This window comes from Drosophila innubila (assembly GCF_004354385.1).
Source record: "Drosophila innubila isolate TH190305 chromosome 2L unlocalized genomic scaffold, UK_Dinn_1.0 4_B_2L, whole genome shotgun sequence".
Taxonomy (NCBI): Eukaryota; Metazoa; Arthropoda; class Insecta; order Diptera; family Drosophilidae; genus Drosophila; species Drosophila innubila.
Genome location: NW_022995372.1, coordinates 7,523,704 through 7,544,575, shown reverse-complemented (window position 1 = coordinate 7,544,575; position 20,872 = coordinate 7,523,704). Strand labels below are relative to the sequence as shown.

Below are 20,872 nucleotides of genomic sequence, written 5' to 3'. Positions count from 1 at the left end.
AAATCGACTACACAAGTGGAAGCCAAGTGCTTAAAAAAATAAAAATTTATACAAAAGATGGCATTGAGCTGAAGAGCGGCAACTGTGTAGAGCGAAAAAGGGAGGGTTCAGTGAAAGGGAGGAGGGGCAAAGTTGTGGGCAACCCGCGAGAATAAATACAAATACATATACACAAAAACATATTAGAGTGAGCAGAGTTTTCTTATTTCTTCTTTTCTTTTTATGACTTTTTATACGCTTTTCAATTTACAAATTTATACTAGGTGGAACTTCTAAACAAAAATTCAGAAAAAACCTAGCATTGTGATAGAGAGATTCTTTTGCGCAAGAGAAGTTCTCTATAAACTTTGTATTATAGTGATAGCTTTAATACTTTTGGAATAAACTAAAAAGAATGAAATTACAAACTTTCGATTTTAATATATTGCTCCATAAAGTATGCTGTAGTAATCACAAGAAGGTCTATTGAGTGTCGTTGAAAAAAGATTCACATTATTCGCGTCACCTTTATGAGCCATTTCATACAAAAATGATTTAGTCTATAAGTCTTCACATTGCTAACAAATTTCCGTGCACATTTCAAACCAAATCCAATGAACATTTTCAGCTTGCGATTAAAATTTAAATTTTATATGCATGAAGCGAACACAAGAGAAGCAAGCAAAATAAAGTAAAGAATATTTGCCATAATTTTTTCGACGCTCTCTCTTCTCGCTCAACCTAAGATTAAATTTAATAATGCACAGGCAGAGATGGCGATGAAATTTCATTAGGTGGCAAGGTGATATATTTTTTCGGTTGCCCCCATACATGCAAATGTGGCAGCAAATGCGTTTATTGGAGTGTGAGGAGAGTTTGGTAAGAGGAGAAGAGAGGGAGGGCGTGTGATGTGGTGTGTGTGAGTGTGGCTTATTGATAAGTTTACTGGTGTCCTGGTCGCCGCAGCGCTTGATTAGATTTTAGCCAGCAGCAGTAGCTGCCCCCTGCCCCTCTCAGCTGCATTTGCTGCTACACTCGATGTGAGAGAAATAAAAGCCGCATCGACAACAACAAGAACAACTAGAACAGCAGGGGAAAGAAAGGGTAGCCATTGGGCGTTACATTATTTTTGCGAAAATTTGTTAAATATGCCAAACACGCAGCGATGCATGCAAAGTGGCAAGCCAACCAACCAACCAACCAACCAGCCAACCAGCCAGGCAGCCAGGCAACCATTTAGACCAAGTTCCAGCTCAACCCATAGTCATCCAACCGGGCAAACACCGCCAAGCCGAGCTAACCAGCCGTGGCATTGCGTACGACACGACGCTCGCTACTCATATTTGTGACATAAATAAGCTAAGCCCCAGGTCCAGGTAGTGTAGGTTGCAGGAGTGCAGCCGGCAAATATGACCCGCTTACATACGGAATCAGCAAATGTGTTGTATGTGGAGATGAAAGAGAGAGGGAAAACTATCGAAAAGAGAATAGTGGCATCGGGCGACTGCTGCACAGTGACAACATGTAAATTTGTTCAACTAACTCGCTTGATTATGATTAAGGCATTTTATATTATGCGACAAAAATAATCGATATAGAGATGAAAAGTTTTCAAAGAATATTCATATAATGGAATACATTTGTATTATATATTAAACTTTATAATAATTTGATATTATATTAAAATAATCGATATATTGAGGAAAAGTTTAGTTAATAATAAAAAAAATGGAAATTGACATGAAAATACTACAGTAAATAAATTATGAAAAATAGAAAATGTAAAAAATCGAGGTAGTAAGCCTTGCTAGTGATGGTATTGTCTTTAAGGAAAGTTATGACTAATGGATCGCTGCAAAAATACTACTTATATTATGATGATGAACTGTTGATTAACTCTAAAATATAGTATACGTATACTAAGCACAGTAGCATCACCATTCTCAGCTTCTACTGAGTCGATGTTATATGACGTGGATTACATTTGGTTACTCTACAATTTGGTTTGGTTGGGTTTGCTCTGAGTGGTCGCTCGGTTAGTCGACTTTCATGCAAAATTGCAAATGCAAAAAAAAAACCAGAAATGGCTTCTACTACATGTGTGTGGGTGTGTTTGCTTGTAGTTTCACAAGTGGCCGCACTTAGTCGCTGCTTTGGCTCTTGCTGCATCCACCTGCAACTGCAGCATGAGCATGCTTTATGTTTTCAAATTAAAGTCGAAAGCGTGGCAACACTTAATGTGCGCCACTAGAAGCAGATTAGCTGCATTAAGGTTGTGGAGCTAAAGAGAGGGACGTCTTTGTCGTGGACCCCGGTCTAATATTAATATTTTAAAGAGTCAAGTTGAGTTGAGCATTGCTCAGTAGCAGGTTTAAGCTGAGTATTAAAATTTAAATTATATTGCATTTGAAAGTTTATCTTAAGCTGAAGAAATAACTTGGAAAGGCAGGTATAAGAATATAGTTGCTGTAAATTGAAACGGGATCTTAGATATGAGCATGCTATTAAGATATATATAAAATAAATAGCGCATGAAATCAGATGATTGGGAAATAGTTACAGCCTTAAGCTAGATTGTGTTTTTAATAAAAATATGGTAAACGCAAAATCTATTTATTTATGTTAATTTTAAATAGAACCCAGGGATTGTAATACAAAATAATAATGCACTTTTCTAGTTTGACGGCTTGAATATAAGATCCAAATTGTATTTTTTGTAATATAATCGTGATTAAGGGATACAAATTTTAATGTGTAATAATTTTGAATTTAATTTCTTCAGACATAGGCACCAGTACTTTTTTTTAAATATGTATATCAAAGGACAAAGTTTATAAAATTCAGAGGGCTAGTTCAAATCGAATTATAAGGTCACACTGTCAAACAAATATGTATAAATATGTACTTTTTGTGTCTGGCATTCTTGCGCTCTCATATCTCTGACATAACATTTACTGCAACTGCCGCAAAAGTGCTTGCAACAGCAAATTCTTTTTGCAATTGCAACAAAACAGGTTGAGGAGGGGAGACAGCGGAGCAAGTGACAATAGACAGGATCAAACTGTTGGCAGTCAGCCACCAGCAACATCATCCACACCACTAACACCCATACTACCGACACCAACACAGCATCGACACGCATCAAATTCAATGAATTTTAAATTTTTCTTATTCAATGTGGGAGGTTGGATATTTTCGTTGTTGTTGTTGTTGCAGTTGCAATAGATGCTACTGGGATTATGATAATATAGCTCAAGTGCAGTTAGCTTTTGCTGTTGCTGCTGCTGCAATAATCATAATAATAATGCAAGTGCTGCTGTGGCGCCATCGGAGGCGGCGGTTTGAATTTGATAACGATGATGATGCAGCAACTGCTCTTGGACTGGTAATGGCAATCCGACTCTTGAATGTGGCAACACTATTGCTGCATTGCAGCACGTATTCCTCTTGAACTGAGGCAAGTGGAGGTTTCAGTGATCCCCATTTCACCCACATCTCAATGCTCATTATAATTCTGCCATTAAGTTGAGCTTAAAATGCATGTTACAATTTCACAACTAGTGGCACTTTAAAATAACAATAATATTAATAATAATACTGATGATATGCTTAAATAAAGCGCCTGCCTTCCCCTTTGACCCCTTCCGTTGGCACATTACAAGTATTTGATTAGTGACTGTTTCAAGGGCCAATAATCAATATTTTCTAAAAACAACTTCATAATAAAAATTTAATAAATTTCATTCCTAAAATCCAATTTTCACAACAATAATAGGTACTTCATTTCTAGTTGTGCCAATCAAAAACAATAAAATTACATTTTTGACCAGCGCAAAAAAAATAATGCTTAATTGATGCGATAAAATTCGAATGCAAAACAATTGAAAAATTTCTGCTTTTTATGTGGAAAATTTGCTGACAATGCCATTACCAAAAAAATTATTTAAATGTAATTAAATTTTGGCAATAAAGCAAAACGATAAAATTAGATCGATGCTAAAGATAAAGTACAAAATATAAATAATATTATCTATTTTGAACAATGCTGGCTTCTTTTAGTTTACACTCAGATGTGTAAATAAAAGCAAACTCAAATAAAAATAGAATTTTAATGAACCGCATTTAGGTGCATTAATTATTTAGTTGACTATACTTACAAAAAGGGCCTGCACTTCCGGCCAAATCTGCCGACCAATTGCATATTTGATAACAATTAATTTGGCCAGCGGCGCATTTTACGTGTTTGTGCAAATAAATTAGCTGTGTGTGTGTTTGTATTTATGTGTGTCTGCCACGCCAACACTTGTCCCTTGTGCAAACAGTTGGCGATATGTTAAATGTGCGCCAATTAGTTTTCCAGTCAGACTGTTCATGTATATAAAACACCCCTTAAAAATTGAGCACGTGAAACTTTAATTTATGCAAAATTAATTGAGCAATGTTAAATGGTAAAATTAACTAAAAGCGGCATACAAATCGGTCTCTCCTAGTCAACTCTGGTCACTGATCTCTGGCCTTGCCCTCAACCCACTTGCAAACTGGGCTAACTTAATACTTGTCCATTGGGTGGGGGAAGAGCAGTTGATTTCCCTTCAGGCAATAGCAATGTCGCCGACAAACCTTGTCATGCTATATTATTAAGGTCTTAGACTGTGAGTTGAACTGCGGTTTCATATTACACATTGTGTGGTGTGTGTGCAATGTGTGTGTGAGTATATTGAAGGCTGCTGTGGTTGAGGCTTTCCGCATTGCATTTTCTTCACGCAGCGATTAATTTACCAAGGCCAAGGCAAAGTTGGCTCAACAATAGAACAAAACAGATCATTTTTAGGCCTGTAGTTATTAAAATTATAAAAGTACATAAGATTTAAAGTAGATAAAAAATAAAATATATATTTTTATGAATTAAATTAAATCAATTAAATTTCTCCAATACAATTATTTTGTATCTCTTTACAGAACGCAAGCTGTTTGTGGGCATGCTAAATAAGAAGCTGAACGAGAACGACGTGCGTAAACTATTTGAAGTCCACGGTGCAATCGAGGAGTGCACTGTGCTGCGTGATCAAAACGGTCAGAGCAAGGGTTGTGCCTTTGTAACATTTGCCACCAAACACGCTGCCATTTCAGCCATTAAAGTTGTAAGTAATATGTCATAAATACCATTTATTTACAAATAATAATAATAATAACAAATAAACATTCATTGTAGACTCTGAGTCAGAATAAAATCATGGAGGGCTGTACATCGCCGTTGGTTGTAAAGTTTGCCGATACGCAAAAGGAGAAGGAACAAAAGAAGATTCAGCAAATTCAGGCGAATTTATGGAATCTGGCTACCAATATAAATATACCATTGGGACAGACGGCGACTAGTGTGTCCACACCGATACTGCCAAACCCACCGCAACAACCGTCACCGGTAATGGGAGCCGATGCACTGACACCTGCCAGCATTCAGTTGCTGCAACAGCTGCAGACAGTGGGATTGCATCAACAGTTGCTGCAAGGTGAGTCGAGATACTCATGTACAGTTAGTCAAGTAATTGTTTTGACAAAGTAACAAATATACATATTTGTTTTTTAATTTACAAAATAGTTAAGTCCAATGAAACTTATTAGTCCTTTTGTTTTAACTTTATGTTATAAATAGAAAAAATTAAAATCCAAGATAAGTATATTAGTACAATAAAAAAGCGAATTTTAATTGTTAAAACAATTACTTTGCATACTGTTTGATTAATACTAAATACTAAAATTATCTGATATTTTTAGCGCTCACAGGCTTGGGTGCTGCACAGCAAAACAGTTCGACGCAGGATACGACGAGCGCTGCAGCAGCTGCTGGTCTCCTCAATCCGCTTTCCGTACAGAATTTGGCAGCCATTGCCGCGATGACGCAACCAAGTCTATCGAATGCTGCCACATCGCCGGGCAGCGCACAGTTGACCAATACAGCGGCACTTTTGTGTAAGTCGTAGTTGCACATCCTTTTCAACTCGGGAAATATCAGGAATATCTGAAAAATATCTTCCGACAGCTTTTCTGCGCTAATCGACAACTAATCAACTGATTTCCGCTTTTCCTCCATTCACACAAACGTGTGACAGCTGCCAGTGGTTTCATTTCCATCTTCCATTTCCACTTTTTATCCTCAACTTCTCGGCCTGTTTATCGATTTCTAATTATTTTGTCGCCACTACAATTTGTCCTTATTGCCACGTTGTGGCTGTTGTTCTTGTCCTGTGTTTATTGCCTTTAATATCTGGCCAAATCACTTGTGGCTTTTCTGTTGAGTTAGTTAGTTTGCTTTTAATTTTCGTTTAGTTAGTCTTTTGCAATTTGTGGTATGCAGAAATTGCTTTAATTGGGTTTAATAAATTTGAGTTAACAATTCAGACCTTAAAAGCTCTGAGGGAATTGCCTAAATCTCGCGCTACCAGCTCACTACAGGTTCCCTATTTCCATCCTATTTTGAATTTGTATTGCATTTGCAATTCTACATTTTATATATTAAATAATAATGTTATTAAGTTGAGTTAATCAATAATAATCCTGTGTAATTATTAATGAAGAATTATCGAATGAATTTAAGCTTTTTTCGTTTATTAAAGTATTCAAAAATAAATCCCAAAAAAAATATTTGCTTCGTGTGTCAAATAATGGAATCAATTAGCCTAATTCGTTGGCCAAATCGTTGCCAGTTGAGAGCTTTTTCTCAAGTTAAATATAGATGAGGAATCTAAATGAATTGTTGATGCCCTAGGCTGTCAATCTATTGTTGTCTAAAAGAAAACTTGATCAGTTCATTGAATTTGATTTGAAATTACTTTAAATGAGTGAGTTTTATTTTATTTTGGGATTGTATGTAGTCGCATGTAGATGAGATTACTTTATGTTAACCTAACTCAACTCTAACGTGTATATTTTCTCTCTTTCTCTCTTTGAATGGCAACCAACTTTGTGGATATATTTGTTATGTTTTTCCCTCATAACCAGGTCTCTTAAGAAAAAAGGCAGCAGCTGCCAAGTCATCGTCATCAGGTGAGCAGAAGATGTACAATTTTTGATTTGGATTTCAATTTGAATACAAACTTTGGCCTGATTTTGACGCATAATTTTCGTTTCCGTTTTCGCTTTGAATTTTCATTATTTTTTTTTATAGTTTTCTTAAAAAATGTTAATAATAATGGTTATTAAGCTGACACTTAAAGCAAACGAAGCGATGCTTACGCTATGTAACGCTCACGTGGCTGCTGTTTTACGTCGTCATTTACGTCACGCGCCAAAGTTGATGGCCGTAAAGCAACAGCAGCAGTAGCAACAACATCAACAACTGAAAGAACAACTACAACAAGAGCAAAAGTCAAGTGAAACCGTAGCAAACGAACAGCGCACAAAATTACAAGTTACACTCTATTGTGAAATTAACAACACGGAACTTATTGCAACAGATTAGCTGCAACAGCAGCAGGCAAAAAGCAGTAGCATTGAAGGTAGTGAAAATGAGAAAGAAGAGGTAGAAGATGGAAGACGGAACGTAACCGAGCTTTTGCAATATGCCCTCTTTGCCTTTATTGACTTCTTTTTTTGCCGCTATTCGCTGTGGGGCAAATTGCAATGTTTCCAACTTCCAACTGCACTTTCTGTTGCTATTGCCTCTGTGCAGTTGTCCTTGCAACGTGACGATAAAAACGAATGTTGCTGCAACATAAGTTGCCTAAGAATTATGGTCTGTCGCCTGTTGCCAATAGATCTCAGGAAATAGACATACCAAATAGGTCTAAAAAAAAAAAAAGATTTCGCTTGGGGTATTAAGTTTTAAGGACTCAAAAGATGTTAAACTCGGGACGGACTGAACTGCGGAAATAAATTATGTAATAATGTATAAATTCATGTTTCTACCTTTTAAGGATCTCAAGAAAATATGTATATAATATGAGATTCCATATTTGAGTACAATAGTGATCTAAAATACGTCAAATATGAAGTAGGTTTATGTAGATCATGTCCTTCCTCGGCAAAGTAAACTGTTGGAAAAACGTTAGAAGCGGGCTTCTACAATGGATTTTCAGAATATTGTAGATATTACAAATGTGGTCACTTTCTAAGAAACATTAAAAATGTAAAATGTCGCGAAGTGCCCTTTTTTTAATTTTACTCACTTTTCTTCGCCCATTTCGCTGTTTTACGCATCTATTGTTGAATTGTAAACAAAGAAAGCCCAAAGGAAGTCAACTGCTGATCCCCTCAGTAATTCTCCCTCGACCTCTTGCATTAACTTTTCCGAAAATCCAGCAAAATATTCTGGCTAAGCTGCGCATTACCAAGTTAATTTCATGAGCATCTACGAACCGTAAAAAAAATGCCTGACTTAACCAGAGAAATGCCAGAAACAACAAAAACATGCAGACTAAAACAGAAAACTCCAAGATATTTAAGCGGATTTTTCGTGTCTGCCTAAACTACAAATACAGCAGAAGAGTAGTAGAGTCTTGGTCCATGCCCCGCCCCTGTGTCCAGGCTTGTGGCTGCAACCTTCTCAACTTTCGCACCGCTGCCCCTTGTGCACTTGTGCGTGCTCATCATGTGCCACTTGAACGATTTCCTGGGCACTTAATTTAATGAAATATTAAAAATTCCTCCAAGGGAAAAATCCCCTGTTCAAAAAATAAATGTGGGAAAATTGTGTGGAAGTTGTGTAGAAATTGTGAGAAGTCTTGAGTTCATAGTCCTGTTGCTAGGCATTGCAGCTGACAGGGGGTCAGCAATGAGAATAGGACGCAAACACATAAAAAAAAAGAACCAACACACATACGCGCACACACTCTTTTCCTATGTTGCGCCTATTTCTTTTGGGTCGAAATTAAAAATTTCGTAGTTTTTCTGTCCCTATTGCGTTCTATTTTTCTCATGCCATCTTAAAGCCAGTGAAACATAAACTCACTGCAAAATCACTTTTGAACATTACCTTGTTGCTATTTGTTGTTGTCATAAAATGGGCTAACAAATTGCGCACTTTGCGCTTTGTGTTTGCTGCAAATTGTTTGTGGCAAACGCAACACAAAACTCGATTGGTAAGAAATGCATATAGAAATGGGATTTTAATTGTAGAAATTGATCTTAACAGTTATACATTGAACGAAATGGTTTTTTTTATATTATAAAGTGGAAATCTTAGTATAGCTTTTTGATAGTACTACTTCTTACTGATTATTTCGTACTCTTTTATACTGCATTTCAATATACATCTTTTTCTTATTTTAGAATTTACATAATTCTAACAGGGTATCTATCACAATCAAAGTAATTTCATAGCAATAATTTTTCTTTGGCTTGCTTTTTAAGAAGAAACTTAAGCTATTACAACAGCCACCATTTCAAGAGGTCTTTATTAACACAAACAAAGAATCAAACAAATCCTGCAACAATCTGAAGCACATCCAATTCCAAACTTTATCAACGAATATAAAAAATAAAATCAAAAAACAGAAAGCTGAAGAAGCAAAATAAAAAAAACAAATGCAGAAGAAGATGCAAAAGCAACAAATGGCAAAATCTTAATCAAAGTTTTGTAAAGTGCAGTAAGCTATGTTGCTTATACCCCACTTTTCACATTTCTCCCCTCTTCATTCTGCGCCTTCTTACAAAATATCCGAGAGCCGATTTCTAGGGTTCTCCATTGTCGGAACACGTTTTCAAGTCTGTTTTCAACATGACTCTCCATTACGTTTGTTTATACACTTTTTCGCTCTTTGCACTTCAAAATCAACAGCAGCTGCAACAGCAACAACAACTGCCAAAAGTCTTCAAGTGCCTGCAAGTGCCAAAGTCTTGGCCAAAAGAAGAAGAAGAGAAGAAGAAAAAAACCAAAACTCGACTGAAAATTGCAAAAATTTGCCAGCCAAAAAGTCAATGCCAACGGGCAACAGACGGACATAAAACATTAAATAATTTCAACTAAAAGCAAAGTGAGGAGAAACTACAAGATATTTTGGCTAACGGATACTCTGTACATTCAACTTTATCCTAGTATGATCAAGCTTGCCTACAGCCCATATAACCCTTCGTTAACTCCGTTTTACAGGATATCAAATAAAAACTATGTAACATACTAAAGTTGCTGAATAAGTGGATGTTTTCCATGGAAAATGTTAACTTTGGACTTTCTTGAGAATGCAGGTGGAAGGTTATATACTTCTTTCTAAGTAGTTTTTACGGGATATAAGTATAAAAAAAAAATGTGAACAAATAAATTTTACTTCATGCCATCTCTCTATATACCCGCCATCAAACACTGTCAATTGGCTATAAATATCGCAGTCTTCAAAAATTACATGGGTTAATTTCAATTTCTTGTGCCTGAATCTACACTCTAAACTTATGTTTGTTTACGATTTTGTATTCTATGCATTCTTTATCTACCACTTATTCAGTTACTGCTTACAGGGTATAAGCTTTTGAGAGTCAAACATGTTTTCACGACTGAGTGTGTGTATGTAGATGTTGTTGTGACTCTGTTGATTGTTATTATTGGCCTGGTGAAAGGTTCAGTTAGACTTTGGCTAAGAACATGACATGTTGCCTGCATTTCGCTTGCTACTGTTTTGACTTTATTTAGGAAAGAGCATTCCCAGCCTCTTTTGCGCCTCCATCAACAACAATTAAAACAATTTCTTCAATTTCTTGGCAAATATGCAAAACTTGCTTGAAAAGTTAGGTTTTCCGTTACCTTTGGCTATTTTTCCTCTTTGTTTTTGATAATGTTGTTGTTGTTGTTCTTCTTCTTCTTCTTGTTGTATGCGTTGCCACAAGTTGCGAAGACTTGGCTTGGCAAGCTGTTAAATTAAAAATGTTGCCCCAAAAATTGATTGCAACACCTTACGTGGCACAAAAGGAGGTTTCACATGGGGGGTAAAACTTTTGAAATTAAATCTGTAAAATCTCACAAAAGTTTGCAATGTGTATGTGAGAGTATGCGTATGTGTGTTTCAATTCTTTGAAGAACTTTTCGTATTATTTTGTATGGCATGGAAATAATTTAAAACTTGACTTAAATTCCAACTTGCCTCTAAAGTAATCGCAGTGGCAAACTCTGTTGCAAGCCTCATGACTAGTGTATCGTTGCACTGACATCATAACTTGTTATTAGCCAAATTAGTTATCAAATGCATTGAACGCTCATTGTCAACTTTATACACACGCACATATACACACTCAGATGCAGTTGAGAAACTCATTAATAACAGTCGGTGGCAGGAGCTTGTGGCATTTGGACAACTGCAAACCACAAAATTGCATTGCATGACGGGCACACAAAACAACTAAATAACAAACAACAGGCGTCAAATTACACACAAAACACAAACCAGAGACCTGTTCACACAGAGCGAGATAGAGTTACTGAGAGTGAAAAGAGAGAGAGAGAGAGAGAAGGATAGAGCTAGAGCTAGCCCGTGAGTTGTGTGCCACATGGCGTATGAGCAACAAATTAATTTTAGATTTATATAATGTATTACTTTACTGCACTTGCACAATTGTTGTTTTTGTGTGCATTTGTTGTTGTTGGTAAATAATCAAATGTCGCTCACGTCGCGTATTGTGGCGTGCAAAATTCGATGATTAATTACGTCTGACGGAGGTCAAATAGAAGGTCAACTTGATGCACATAATTATAGTTTGGATGTTAGCTATGGTAAAAAATAGCATATTATAATATTATTATCACAATAAAAATACCCTGTGTAATCTGATGAGCATTATAAAATTCAATTAGCATGTAATTTTCAAGTATTTAAAGTATTTAAAAATAAAAACCTTAAACGAAATGTCAACGGTTTTACACTAAAAATGTCCAATTTGATCTAACTAACCGACATCTTACTGAACCCAGAAAAAAATAATTGTTGAAAAAACCGTGCTTGAAGCTAGTACTTGGTTCAGTTAAGTTCTCTATAAACGAAAAATTCTATGAAAAGTTTTGACTGTAGATCATTTAGTGCTGCAAAGGAACAAACTCCAGTGTGTTGTCGATGTTTTCATGCAAATCGATTTAATCAACTTGATAGATCGTCGAGTTAAAGTACTCGATAAACGCTTTCGCAAAAACCGAGCTGTCGATATTTCGATGCATTTTTAGATCACTAATAAAAAGTATGTAATTATTTTTTTTCAAGCCGAACCTTTTATTTAAGAAATTGTATATAATATCAAAGGTTCGGCTTATGATCCGGTTTGGATTGCTTAAACCGGTTTGCAGTCTTGGTTTTAACTCGAAGTTCTCATTTATTTTCCTGTGTAGTTGAGATTTTGTGTATTAAAATATTATTTATTTTACTCTCACTCTTATCTGCAAATATTAACTAAACTATAACCACAATCATTAATCTATTATTATTATATATTATTTCAATTTTAATTTTGTTTTTTTTCTCTCTCTTCTCTCCTATCCCAATTTTTTGCAGGGCCTGATGCGAATCCATTGGCATCGGCGTATATGTCAACAGCCGCTGGCTTACCGCAATTTGGAAGCACCACGGCGTTGTCCTCCTCCCCGTTGGCCAGCGTTGCGTTGAGCGCCGCTGCGGCCGCTGCTGCGGGCAAGCAGATTGAAGGTGAGTGTGATAAGTGGGTGCAATTGGATGAGGGGGAGGGATGTTAGCTACAATTACACACGCACACAAATAGAAATGTCTAAATGCCAGACATTTTGATAAATGCTATAAAATGGCTGACTGCGGCTCTGTCAGTCCGCCAGTCAGTCAAACAGTCAGTTAGTCTACCAGTCCATCAGTCTGTCAGTGGCTCAGCTTGCCATTATATTTTTTGCTGCAGTTGCCGCTGCTGTTGCAACATCAAATGCATTAACCCGCTCATTGCTGTCAGCGTCATTCGCATTCGCATCCATTTTGCGGTTTTTCTTTCACATCCTTTTGCTGCTGTCATGGTTGTCAATCTACTTAGTTATTTGCTAGATTGTTCTTGCCTCAGTTTGAGGCATCTTGTGGATGTGGGTGGCAAATAAAATGCTGCTTTTCTACTTGTAACTAACGTATTTATGATGATACGTCGATATAGAGGGTAAACTACAAGAGCATAAGTTGATACTTAGTAAAAGCGATAACGATGATAAATTAAACTAGAATTTAAAATTGAATATTAAATTGAAAATAAAACTTAAAATTTCGAACAACTCTATAAAAAAATGAGCCTTCTTCACATTCTTACAATAAAATATTTTTATTTATTACTTAAGTAGAGTGTGTCCACTACAGTAAATCGCGAAAATTTGACAATAGAATAAAACCAAAAATCTACAGCATATCACGTACAAAGATCTAACTACAGTTAAATTTCACTAGCACTACCCCTTATATGTCAAAATTGATATCTTTTTAGACAATTACTTAATTAAATCCAAAATCTCGGGACTAGAACAAAGCGATAATAAAAGCAAAAATTAAAAATAACTTCGTTAAAACGAATCTTCATCCTATTGTAAAATCAGTCGATTACAGATATAATCTTTGACGTCAGTAATGGCTACCGGTGTTAAGGTCGCTTATTATAGCCTGTGTTTTTGAGTAGCTTTTATGCGCTTTAAAGCTGATTGGCAATACAAATCCAAATCCAAGTCCTGGCATGCCTTTTCAATTCGAAGTCGTAACGAGAGAAGATAAGAAAAATCAATAGAATCAATCATCTTATGCACTTGCCACACAATGAGATAAAGAGAACGTGGGAGGGCGACAGAGAGGGAGGGAGGGAGAGAGAGATAAAAATAGACAAGGAGACTGTAGATATGAACGGTATTTGGCTGCAGCTTAAATTTTTATCAGCTTTTGACACAGTGTAAATATTACACACTTGACACACAATTCCATTAGTCAGACGTTGAACGTCGATATCAGGAAATATTGCAACGTCGCTACGCTGGCACACATAACATTAAAGTTGCACGCCACATGGTAGATAAATAGAGAGCGACTGAGAGAGAGAGACGGCTGGAGAGAGGGCAGGACATTGGGGAGCACTGTCACTGCTAAGCAGATAGTAGACGACGACGTTGGGGCAAAATGCAAGCGGAAAATGTTTTGGCGTTGCACTTTTTGCCATATTTCCGGTTACATAAGCTACAGTCATCGTTGCAAGGGGCGAGAAAGAGGCTGGAGGAGGGGGAGCAACTACAGTTACGAGTGTGTCTAGTGAGACCACGGAGAGACATTCAGCGAGCCAGTCAGGCCAAACACACACATATGTAGACACACACACATAGATATAAATGTATATCCATGTTGTGAGATATATTTTTGCAGTTGAGTGACTTTTGTGTAGCATATATTTCGGGATGCTTTGTCTGTGACTTGTTTGGTTTGCTGACTCATGGCGTTGCCCCTTCTCCTCCCTTTTCCATCCAAAAATTCCCTTGTGACCAACAAAACACACAACAAGAAATAGTCATGACTTTGTGGGTGTGTGTGTGTGTGAGTATCTGTGTGTCCACATTCAAACAAATTGCGCATGTTATGCGACATGTGAGCTGCCATGTTTCCTCTTACTTCTCACGCTTCACTGCTTTAGATTGGGTGTGGGAGGGAAAGGGGGCTCGAGAAGTTATCCAACTACTTCATAGTGTTCGTAAGATCATAAAGTTGCAAAAAAAAATTAATAATTAGTCTTTTATTAGTATGTAGTTAGTTGGTTTTATGAATAAGTTTAACAAGTATCAATTGAGTTATTTGTTTTTATTGCTATATGTTTGGGCAGACTTTGATATGTGATAAAAATATTTTTATAATCAAACTGTGCTATGATTAGCTGCTCCTAATTTTTGTCTAGTTAGTTTCGAAACTAATGAGAATTGCAACTCTGTCCAGTAAACTGTTTTCTGTACACATTTGGGCTATTGTCTTTTTACAAATTATCTGACCAAATCATATTGTGATTGCAACGTAAAGCGCTATTTAAGTTTTAAGAATAGGCATATGTGCCATCTGCTAAGTTAAGTGAGTACCCAATTGATTTTTAACGTGTATTTATTTAATGTATTTAATTCATTAAGCTAGCAATGAAGTTTTCTTGGTTCTCTTACTTTTTTACCTTTAAAGTGCTTCACACAATTTACTAAGTGTCACATATATTGCACGGTTTTCGATATTCTTTAACTCGGCATCATTATGTGACTCTTTTCGCAACTCTTCCTTCCTTCCTTCTCATTTTCTTTTGGAAAGCCACAAAACTTTCAATAAAGGACAACAAAATATGTGTATGTGAAGCAAAGTTAACCTCACGGTTTTTATTCCAATTCGTGACTTCTTTTTCCTCTTCTTCTTTTTTACACACACAAATAGACTTCCTGTTTTGTTTCATTCCAATATTTCTTTCGCTTTTTTTTTTGGCGTAGCGATAGTTTTTACGTATGTGTGTGCGAAAAACGATTTCCTATATTGCATTTTCCTCTTCCGTTGAGCAAAGATGCCGCATCCGTTAGTGTTGTTGTGCTTTGGTTCCACGTCCTTGTGGTGCTTCCAATTGATGCACATGCAACATACGAATTGTATATGTATTTTGCCTTCAATATATCTTGTCTCTTCCTCGCACTCGCTTTAACCTTGCTTTCTAACATGTTTGCTAAAAAGCAGCAGGGCAACAATGTTTTTTTTTGTTTTTTGTAATTTTTTCTTGTCGCATGCGTCTCTTTCGCTATCTCCTTACCTCTCTATCTATCTCTCTCTCAAGGGCAAATGGAATTTATATGACAGCATAACATCTGGTTGCGTGCATCTTCATTGATTTTCCGCCCCCCGCATACACACACACACACACACTCATGAATCTGATGCAATATGTCGCCGATCTCATAATCACTCACTTGCGAGTCCAAAAAGGACTTTGGTGCAGTTTGAAGTCAAGTTCATAGCATGTCCAGCCAAAGTCGCATATCGTTTTGGCTTGCTCTCGCTCTCTCTCCTTTCTCTTTCTCTCTCTCTCTCTCTCGCTTGCTTTCTCGTTCTCTGGCTTTGACTGTGTCCTTGCCTGCACTTGCTTATTTTATATTCCAGCTTCCGGCTTATGCACATGACTCTAATCCGGCTGCATCCGGTTTGAGTTCCTTTAGCTAAACCTCTCTTTCGTTCCTCTCCTCTCTCTCTCTCTCTCTCTCTCTTTTCCCATCGTTTGTCAATGTCATGTTTGGCTGTCTTTGCCTGTGCCTCGATTTTAAAGCATTATATTTACTTAGTACACATACACACACACACACACATACACATCTGTATAACCCATTCTTCTTCTTCTGCATGGTCTTTATATAAATTATATATATTTTTTCTATTTTTTTTTTTTGCTCGCTTCCTGCTTAATTTTGCGCCTGTTGTCTGCGCCTGTCTACATGCTTATAACTTGTTTCCTGTTCTTGTTACTCTTCTTCCTCTTGTTTCTATTTGCGTCTCTCTCTCTCTCTCTCTTAGTGCTTATGTTGTTGTTTATGCTCATGTCGTCATTTGATAAATTTCACATGCTGAGAATTTATCTGCACGAGACACTGTTGAAGCCTGTTTCCGCTATATTCCTTGCTCCCGCTTTCCTCCTCCGCAGATTGCACATATCTGCGGCATTTTTTGCAACAACTTTGATTCTACATTTTATTTTCTTTTTTAAGAAAGAGCAGAAATCAATGTAAGTCTTGTTCAATGTTGCTTGGAAAATGCAAAAGAACTTCGTCGTAAGACTTTCGGAAATAAATGATTACCGCCGAACTTAAAGACCTCTGAATATTGCTCGCATACCATATCTATGCAACATTGTACTGTTATCAGTGAGTAGATAAGCTTAGAATTATACAATAGATACCAGTAGAGAGAAAAATAAAAAGGAACACTCTCAGAATAATTACTCAATTTAGTCAATTTTTTATAAATCCCATGGTCTTAATAATTTTGATCATAATTAAATGAATATTAATAGTATTATTTAATTAAGATTCACTAAATATATTCTCTTCAAATTTATAAAAAATATAAAATTCTAAAGCCATTTAGCTTATAATTTAAAAAAAATAATAATTATTAATTTATAATTCAACAAGATTACAGATAAATGTGTAATCTAGTTTGGGTATAGCGCTGGCTGCATAAGGCCTTTGGTTAATAACAAAAAACTAATTATAATAATTAAAATTCAAGAGATTTACTTTTAGGGAAAATTTAAATATACATATTTTTTTGGCAATAATACATGAAATTTCTAAAATATTCATAACTGGCATACACATTTATACAGTTCTAAAGTTAACTTATACATGATGATGATTTTTTCTCCAATTTAGAATGTAGTTGATTTATTGTCCTAGAAACAAGAACTTGTGCTCTTGTGCTCCTCCGGCTGAATTTTTTCAGGCACACGTGTTCCTCATTAGTCGATATAATCAATAACCTAGCAACAGCATTTTTTTAATTGGTCCTTATGAGTCTCTTATTGGATGGAAAATACTCCTTTCCTTTTAGGTGTGTAAAAAAACAAACAGAGCTGGAAAAAATCAACGTACACACAGTTGATGAATATAATAAAGGATGCGAGGAAGAATAGTAGAGAGCGGGAAAAGGGTTTGTGATAAAGGGGTTGGAGAAATGGGGTGAAAAAAATTTATGAGGCGTCTCAATTTGCTTTCATTTTATAATCGCATCATTCACATCAGAGTTTGTCTGTGATGCCTTTGATTTGTGCCTTTGTTGTTCTCGACCCCGCTGCCAATAAAGTCAATCAAACTAAAGAGGGCGATTATAGGGGGGTGTGGCATGTATGGCCGACTGCTGCTGCCGCTGCACTCCTAACCAAATGCCGACAAAGATGACAAAGATGTATCAATGTTATTAATAGCGCTCTTGGCAAACGATGATGAAGTTGACAATCCCAACAACAAATGTGATAATAACAACGGGAGAGACGACAATATAGCTTAGGCGCAATGTTATTTGATTACAATGCTTGGCCTATATATGTGTGTATGTGTGTGTGTGTGTGTGGTTAGGGGCAAGGCATTTGCAGCATGTATGTACATAGACGGCTTTTGTTGTTGTTATTGTCATTGCTTTGGCATTGCATTAATTATAGCGTTAATGGGTATGCACTGCAGATAAATTGCGTATACGACAAGATTGTCATGGAATAAAATAAAAATTGAACTGGTTACCAGAAAGAAAAATATCAAAGCCATGGAATGATAAGATTCGGTTTTATCCTTTTGGCTCCGGTATCTGTACCGGCACTAAAAATATATTTTGAAAACTGTATTAAGTGATATTCTATACTAAACATAATATGTTAAAACTTCAGTTTTTCGAAAAACACAAACACATTGCATATATTTTAATGCAGTATTATTTTAGAGATCAATCCATGACCATGACAAGACAAAATTATCAAATTTAGCCCTGCGCGTCTGTCCGTCTGCTGGCTGTCCGTCCGTCCGTGTGAGCGCCTACATCTCAGAGGCTATTAGAGATAGAGCAACCACTTTTGGCACACAGATTTCCATAGACCCCAACGCAGGTAGTTTGTTTTCAATTTTTGACACGCCCCCTTCCACCCCCGCATATCGCGAAAAACAACCACACCCACAACTTTTGTAAGTGTAAAAAATGCGAAGAGACTACAGACTATTAATGGCTCAAGTGCTCGTAATATAATAATGGTCTGTAATAGGTTTAATGGACGATATCCATGGGCATTGCTACATTAACCAGTTGCCATTTATTAAGGTCGTTGCAAATGCAATGACACTTTAAGTGTCATATATTAAGTATATATATATAATAAAAAGTTGTTGCTTATTAGCCCAGATGTGTCGCTGCTGGTGTTGGCAAATTGAAACCGCAAAACATCAACTGCTACTTAAAGTGACATTAAAAAGCAACTCGAAAGTGAAAACCTAATAGCAGGCAGCTCAGCCTCGTGACTGTTGATGTTGCAGCTACCGATGTTGCAACTTGCCACTGCCACTGCCACTGCTGTCTGGTTGCTGCCTCTGACGCTGACAGTAATTTGCACGAAAAGTGCAAACCGCAGCAGGACGCGAGCGACGCCGTTGACGCAGCTGTTAATATGCGACGGCAGCGACAGCCGACACACGACACACGACAGCGCGTGCTGCTAAACAAAATGTCATACGCCCACAGAGATACTCTCTCACACATAAGCACACACACACACACACACACACAGAGAGACAAAGAGACGTCACTTAGACGCATCATTTCCGCATCCGTTTTGGCAATCAGCTGCTCTCTCTCTCTCTCTCTCTCTCTCTCTCTCTCTCTCTCTCTCTGTCCCTTTGTACTTGCTCTTTCTCACCGAAAACCAAATGCCATCTGATGTTCGCAGAGTGTATATAATTTCAGTTTCTGCTCAACTTTCACCTCATTCGAGAAATTCTCATTATGCGTGTGAATTTGTGTGTGTGAGATGAGCTACGATAATTACAAAAGACTGACAGTTGACCTTGGACCTTGATTATAATTTAATACTGTACTCCTTGGTCACTTTAACATTAACATTTCGCAAATAGAGTACTATAAATTAATGCCTATTGTTCTGTAATCATAAGAAAAAATATTATGTGTTCTGTTTACCTGGGTCACTTTTACTGTTGTTATTTAATTGTAATACCTTCTAATTAATTATTTACCCTTAAGCAATTACACTTAAAAATAGTTAACTGATCTTCGTTGTTTGTCTCTTATGATTTTCAGGTCCTGAAGGCTGCAATCTTTTCATTTATCATCTGCCGCAGGAGTTTACCGATAACGATTTGGCCTCCACCTTTTTGCCATTTGGCAATGTAATCTCGGCCAAGGTGTTCATCGATAAACAGACTTGTCTCTCCAAATGTTTTGGATTTGTTTCCTTTGACAATCCGGAATCGGCACAGATGGCCATCAAGGCCATGAATGGCTTTCAGGTGGGCACGAAGCGTTTAAAAGTGCAGCTGAAGAAACCGAAGGACGCCTCCAAGCCCTACTAAGAAATACCAAGAAAGAAAGAAAAGAGAGAGAAATTAATATTACCAAGCCACAACAACTATAAGATGAAGACGGAGACCAAGATCAACATCAACAATAACATCAACAACAGCAACAACATCAATAGCTAAAAGAGCAACAAGAAATGTTTTTTTTTTTATTTGATACACCAACTGAATTTGTCAAATGGAGCAGTCCAATGAACGAATGAATCGAGTCTACCGTGTGGAGCGCGCGCGTTAAAAGTAGAACCAAAAAGTCAAGAATCCTACGTTGTACGTATCCCCCTCTCTCATACCCCTTACACACCAAAAAATAAAAACAAAAAAAAGAACAAAAAAATTAAAGTGTTGAAGAAAAACATGAATTTGTGCCAAAAACGCGACAGCAAATACGAATAGCACGTTAAATGTTGAAGTTAAAAAAAACAAGAAAATAAAACATAAATTGATACCTTAATTTTAGTGGATAGTTTAGCGTGTAATTTTGTCAAACACTTTTTGTTTGTTACGCCTTGAAGTTTCTTTTGCATTGAACGACACCATGTTTTCTTGTCGTACAATATAAAATAATATATATCATATATATATATTTTTTTTTTAACAAATATTTTTGTACACTTTTCTATCAAAAAAATATGACTTCTGTTTAAAGTGTTAGTTCTTAAGTTTAATATAAAACGTAACAAAAGGAAAAAAGAAAAACCAAAAAAAGAAACAAAAAAAAAAGAAACCATTTTAAATGATCCTCACTTGTCTCATGTTTCATTTGTTCATCTCATGTTGCAAGTCACAAGTTAAGAACGTATAATATCTGAAGTTCTCTATTGTATACTTAAATATCTACTCGTTTTGTTAAATGGATTTAAATATTTT

At 36.4% G+C, this 20,872-nt stretch overlaps 1 protein-coding gene across 2 annotated transcripts in view; it reads left to right on the top strand.

Moving 5' to 3' along the window:
* The window catches only part of LOC117781634 (CUGBP Elav-like family member 2), an 86,552-nt gene extending 66,304 nt beyond the window's left edge, over positions 1–20,248 (top strand). For both annotated transcript variants that reach the window (XM_034618420.1, XM_034618421.1), the window contains exons 5-9: positions 4,939–5,120; positions 5,192–5,489; positions 5,755–5,949; positions 12,444–12,593; positions 19,728–20,248. In XM_034618420.1, the coding sequence (XP_034474311.1) occupies positions 4,939–5,120; positions 5,192–5,489; positions 5,755–5,949; positions 12,444–12,593; positions 19,728–19,999 (1,097 nt within the window). In that variant the 3' untranslated portion in view covers positions 20,000–20,248. The remainder of the gene's footprint in view (positions 1–4,938; positions 5,121–5,191; positions 5,490–5,754; positions 5,950–12,443; positions 12,594–19,727) is intronic.
* Positions 20,249–20,872: the final 624 nt, after the last annotated feature.